The 6,539-nt window shown below is 36.4% G+C and overlaps 1 protein-coding gene across 3 annotated transcripts in view; it reads left to right on the plus strand.

The window, feature by feature from the left end:
- Window positions 1–3,400, plus strand: part of MXRA7 (matrix remodeling associated 7) — a 33,335-nt gene extending 29,935 nt beyond the window's left edge. For 2 of the 3 annotated variants that reach the window (XM_072403831.1, XM_072403830.1), the window contains one exon: window positions 160–3,400. Coding sequence is in view for 2 of the 3 variants with exons in the window: in XM_072403830.1 (XP_072259931.1) it covers window positions 160–196 (37 nt within the window). In the remaining variant the exon portion in view is untranslated. The remainder of the gene's footprint in view (window positions 1–159) is intronic. The other variant, XM_072403828.1, reaches the window with a different exon arrangement.
- The last annotated feature ends 3,139 nt before the right edge of the window (window positions 3,401–6,539 follow it).

Here is a 6,539-nt window from a genome sequence, read left to right on the forward strand (position 1 = left end):
TACATACTGATAACTAAAATCAAAGTTCAGTTGCATCTTAGAAATACTGGCCATCCTACACCAAGCATGAAGTCTAGCAAAAGTAATGTTGGGAAGAACATTCTGCTTTACCATTTACAATCAAACTAGTGATTTCCTCTTGTTTTTTTCTTTCTACAGAACTGAAGATAAGAAGTTATCCTTACAGTCCAGCTAAAGCGATTTACTGAAAAGATCAATCCTGCCCACCCAACAATATTATATGAGCAAACCAAAATTCTGAACCAGTTCCATAGGAGAACACCGGCCGTTTTCCATTGTTGGATTATAACCAGTAACTGTATCGGAAGTAATTAGCTGGAGAGTTAGATGGAATTGTCTTGAACAGAGAAGGCTATTGCACAGTCCACAAAACTCCTTATAAAAGTGCAATGCCCCCAAACCTGACCAAGAAATGTTAATCAAAGTGTCTATACATCTCTGTCCTGCTTAGCTATTAGAATCCCAGCACTTGGAAATCAGATCCAAAGGCTTTATCTTTTGTGCAATATCCAGTCCTAAAACTATGCAAATAATGCCTTAAGTATTTGTTACATACATTGTAAATTGATACATTTTCTCTTTATGGCATGGTACAGAATGGAAACATATGGAAAAAACATATTTCGGATGTCTCATTGACTCTGGACTGTAATTGCTAGATATTAGTGTGGATATATATAAATGTCTGTCAAGGAATTATTTCAGTGCAGGGCAAAGTCATTGAACGTTAGTACACCCTGGCAACCAATTGGAAATCAACGTTTAATATTTTGACCAATCATATATGAATAATCCCTGCATGAGTTCCTGCATGTCATACTTTTTGCACTATATTATTAATAGGCTCATATTACTTTGACAGTGCTGATCTAATATTGGATTAGTTAGCTAGGCTTTGTAATATAGTAATATACATAATATATTCAGAACAGCAATTTCCCTAAGTGCTTCCTCTGTGTTCCCCTCTCACATATACTGCTTTATAATATTACGTAATCATCCACCATGCAGTATTACTGCTTTAAATGATATAGATCACTAGCTGTCCTCACACATAATAGTAATAGTGATAGAGAAACTTTAAAGCTGTTTTGTTTGTTTTACCTTTTATCACATGTACTTGTTTTGTACTCCTCTTTACGTGATGGCTGCAAACAGATGGAACTCTTTCCAATAATATAGTTATACTTGCCTGCCTACCAACTCTTAATTGTTACTGAATTTTTAGAATATACATGCTTAAAGCGCAGTTTGATCAAGTTTCCCTTGGTCAATAAATCAACTTAGTCAGCAGTTTGTAAACAGCAGCCCCTCTACAGTGGTCCAATGCCCCATGCAAGGAGAAGCTTTGGACAACTGCAGAGAAGCCACTGGTTTACATTCTATTGATAGGATAAGGTTGATTTTATTGCAAAGCAGTTCCAGCATGACAGAAAGAGCTTAACTATTTACTCTCTTGCTGCACTGGTTGGGTTGATTTACTGATGTTAAGGAGAAGTGTTATTTAGGTTTAAAGCCAACTAAGCCTTTTTTCAATTACGCCAGTTAGATTGCAAGCTCTGTAGGGTGAATTGGGTTTGTGTCCTGTATATGCGTTTATTACATCAGAGACAGATGCATCATTTATTCTCCTTACCAGGGTACAGAGGGAACAGCTTGGTGCCATCTTTAGGATGATGGAGAACAACCAGGAGACCTTTGGGATGATGTCAGAAACGGAATTGAAGGAGCAGCTGAGACTTTACAACATGTAGTCCCATGTGCTGAAAAAACAAACTAAAATCTCCCATTATATGACAACTCAATATTTTTCAGGCAAGCTTTGCCATGTTAGTTGATGTTAACTTTTTATGATGTATATCACATTATTATGGGAACGTGTCCATACACTATCCTAGAAGTTATTTCATGACCTTTATACAATACAAAGGTATTTGTTTATTAGCAGAGAAAGGTATTGGGTTTGTTGTGAAAACTAAGCAAAGAAAAAGGCTCATCACCAATTTCAGAAGCTGATTTGAGCTAATAACATAATTACCAGTGAGAAGATGTAAATTTGGCCAAAGATTTTACAGCATGCTGGAACATATCACGGCCAATTATGCAATGTTTTTCTATTTTCATAAGTAAGGGAAGGATTTTTAAACTGTGCTTATTAAGCATTACATGGACTGGTGTAACTTGTGTAGCCAGCCTAGAATATTGGTACATCGGAATCTAAGTGCAATACCACCATTTTTTCTGTTTTTACTACAAAAATAATATATTATAAATTGATCTTTTCCTATAAAGTATTCTTTCACCAATAATAAATAAATGTTAGTTGAACACTGAGTCATGATTTTTGTGGATAGCTAAAATTGTTTTTAATCTAGTTAAGAGGCTGCTTTCTGAGAGTTAAAAATAGAAGGGATCCAGTAGTAGGTATGAGTGGCAAGTGTAAGTTTAATTCAATTTTTTAATGGCTGAAAAAAGTTATGCACCGTGTTTCGGAGGCTTTACAAACCCACTTCATCAGGACTTGTTCAGGTGAGGATTGGGAGAAAGCTGGGTATCCTAAAGTAGATTTCTCTAGCTAGATTAAGGACCTGCTATGGTTGCCAATCTGCTAGATGAATAAGAATTGAAGTGGATGACTGGTGCGTTCTTTATTTTACTATATTGACTATAATAATGACAAATTAGAATAGAATAATGAAATTATCAAAAAAGTAAATGGTAATTGTTTAACAGAAAACCAATAAACCTGGACAATCCCATTAACAGGTCACCAAACCAGCTAAAATATTGTCGCCTAACTCTTTAAAGCCTTTTGCATTGTTGTCTGTGGTAGCCTAGATTTTATGGCTTCCATCTATTTCTTATTAGCACCAAGATTGCACTAGCTAGGTTTTGAATACATTAATACATTGATCTGGTCCCATGCAATAAGTCTACTTGACCTAACAAGAAAAGGCATTGCAAGCCTTGCTATAGTGAGCTCACCAAGAATGGAAACTCTTGTGCTTCGCTGTACCAAGCAATAGTTTCTTCCTATATTGTTTGATTTAAACATAGCTATTCTGTCCTTATGAATATTTCCATGTTTACTTTCCTGGCATTTTATATATATATAGTTGTTTTTTTCAGTGATTTTGTATAGGAACCTGCTATTATGGCTTGGTTTCCATGCAGGTGTAATAGCTGCAGATTGCACAGTAGCCAGGCTTGTGGAACATATAACACCCAAGTACAGTAGAAGCTCCCACAAGTATACCTTTAGAAGCTCCACTCTGTAATGGGAATATGAGATTTTCATGATTGTGCTGATTGCACAGATGTTTCCTTTTTCTTCTATAACATTTCTTATCATTTCTAATAAAATATTTTGCAAGCCTTATTTGTCTAGTGTGTGCGCCTATTTTGTATGGTTGTAGCAAAATATACATGGGATTTGTACTGTTTTTTTGTTTTTACTAAGGGATTTATAAACTGAACTGCATGAAGATATATAATTCACAATTAATGCAGCTCTCTACTTCCAGTTCCTTATTTATCACATTGCAAAGTCCCACAAATACTCATTGAAACTTCCAGTAAAGTCAATTTGATACAGATCCTCATGATGACGTGGCAACAGTGCTGCATTGCTGCCAAATACAGAGCGATGTTGTCAGTATATTATAAACTGTCCCTTGATGCATTACAATGGGATGAAATCATTTTACTGGGGACATGGCTATAAGCATTGTCACACTTTGAGGCACATTTAAGAAATCTCTCAAAGACTGGAGAAGACAGAATATCAAAAAAGTATTACCGGGGTGATCAAACCTTGAATAGATTTCTTAAAAAGCATTTGCTCTTATTCTGGACCAGATTTATTCCAGGATAACTGGACCACTCAGATTCACCCAATATAGTCTATCTTCCCCAGTCTTGGAGATCTTTTATAAATCGGGCCCATTGACACATGTTTGTAGTAGGTAAGTCAGCATCTGGCCTCACCAAGTACTGCCTACTGCTTTCTGGATTAACACCACTGCATCTGAAACCCTACAATTGTAATTCTCTGTGTCGAGTAGGAGAAAATTTGAGACATAAATGTGGGAGAATTAGTCTGCTGCTTCTCCTTTCCAGTCCCTGTACCGATGCATACACAACTCTATGAAGATTATCTTGGGACTCTAGTACTGTAAGGCCAGAGTTCATCATGATATTGGACCCTGTTGAGGTTTATCTCCTATAGAGTCTTTGGTTTGTAATTTCCTTTATAACTTCTACTACATATTACCTTAAAATCTTACTCATCCATTGAAAATTATATTATATGGAGATTATATGCCCACCAATGGAGAACTAGAAACCTTTGGCCTGGTACAAACACAAGTTACTAGCCATTTTAGATATCCATGGGCTAAAAATGTGTTTCCCTGATTGTAAGAGTTTGGTGTAAAGTTGGTAATCCTGATGAACATGGTCTACTGTAACACCTTTCATTAGCTTTTTGTCAACATTTGGTCTCATGACATCTCGGAGCAATCACGGAAATCCAGTCTGTAAGATTGCCATTGAATCCTCTGATTTCTGTGCACTCAGAGGACCAATAAATTTAGTGTTTGGGGTTCACATGCAGCATATTGTTAGTGTTCAATGCCCATTGGCATTGACTGGTTGTGTCATGCCAAAGCTTTGGCCAGCAGTTGCAAGAACAATGGTTTCTCTTGCTTCTACACTGGGCTGATTATTTATTCTTTGATTACTAATTAATGTTACCTTTATACAAGGAATGTATGGGTTCACAGTTTACCGGAATCCAGATAACCAATGCACCTAAAAGATTACAGATGACACCTAACTTTCTTGAGCTACTGTAAAACATAATAACTATAAAGAACATTTCTGAAACAATACATTACTGAATTATTAAATTTTTTTTATATGCTGTACCTGTTATAATCAACATCCTTGAAGTCCAGTCAAAGTATTTTTCCTGGTCTGGAGATAATGCCAACAGTCAGCTACAGACAGGCACAAACATTTCTTTGGTCGTACTCCCCTTTCTCCAATAAAAAAAGAGAGCAACATTCAGCTTTGTAGTAAGGTAAGAAACTGTAGCAGGGGATGATCTGTGTGGGATATTTGTTATAAAAGGATTTACATTATTGTATTACCAGCATTTCAGTCCAAGAAGTAGATGTTGACCCTGGATCATGCCAGAACAAAAATGGCTGGATGGAAGAGTAAAGCATGCATTGTGGAGAGGAAAGTTCTGATCACTGTGAGAGGTAATAAACATTTGGATGTGTTACAATTACACATTACTAAGCAAGTAAAAACATTTCATACCGAGTCCACTTTAAATGAGGATTATAGAACAAATGATTTAGAACATACTTTACCAACACCAATTCATCAATCAAATTTTTCTTTAGAATTTACTTTGAATGTATACAGGTAGTCCCAGGTTACATATGAGATAGGGACTATAGATTTGTTCTTAACTTGAATTTGTATGTAAGTCCCTGGTTTGTATCTTGGAGTCGTCCGTAAGTTGGATGTCCCTAACTTGGGGACTACCTGTACTTCTAAACGTGCATATAAGGTGTCCAAACTATTTATGAAACTTTCTTACTAGCAAAACATAACATATACCCAGGTTAATATCTCATTAATATCTCAAATATCTCTCAATACCAGGTTCTTGACATTTCAGAAGTATATAAAATATTGTAATATATTCTAAATCTGCACCTATTGAAATAAAACCTGGTGACCCCCACCAAAAAAACTTTGGTAATGTTATAGCGTGACAACACCTATGCCTGCTTTCCAGTTGCTCTCCTGCATTGTCACCCCATCCCAGCTTCAATTCCTGCTTCCAGGGAGATTCCAAGTAGCTGTGCCAATGCTCAAAGTGTAGATGTGGTACACCATTGCCCCTATTAGAAGGCTGGTATAGACCAGTAGATGCCTGTAAATGGAAAGTCACTGAAAAAGAACAGGTGGACACGAGTTTATGTTTTTATGAATAGAAGTAGGCAAAGCACCTTGAAATCTGAACTGGTGTCTGAAAATACCTCTCTGCAAGGAGGGTGTTTGAAGATAATCTCTTATACTCAAGTATAAACTGAAAACTTATTCTACCTAAAGATGCATTTAAAAAAAATGTCAGGTGTATATTCAGGTCACATCACTAGATGGTGCTGTGTCCTCATGCAATGTTACATAGTTGCATAGTAGGGTAGGTTGAAAAAAGACAAGTCCATCAAGTTCAACCACTAGGGATATTAACATATCCCAGATATAAAACCCCATAAGACATAGTTGGTCCAGAGGAAGGCAAAAAAAAAAACCCTGGTACAATTTGCTTCAACAGGAGAAACAAATTCCTTCCTGATTCCATGGGCAATCGGATGTTCCCTGGATCAACAGTCACTGTTATTTTTACTTTAAAGCCGTAATACCCAGTTATATTCTGTGCTTCTAGAAAAACACCCAGCTTTTTCTTAAAGCAATCTATAGAAGTTGCTGAAACT

The sequence above is a fragment of the Pyxicephalus adspersus genome, chromosome 3 (genome assembly GCF_032062135.1).
Source record: "Pyxicephalus adspersus chromosome 3, UCB_Pads_2.0, whole genome shotgun sequence".
In the NCBI taxonomy this organism is placed as follows: Eukaryota; Metazoa; Chordata; class Amphibia; order Anura; family Pyxicephalidae; genus Pyxicephalus; species Pyxicephalus adspersus.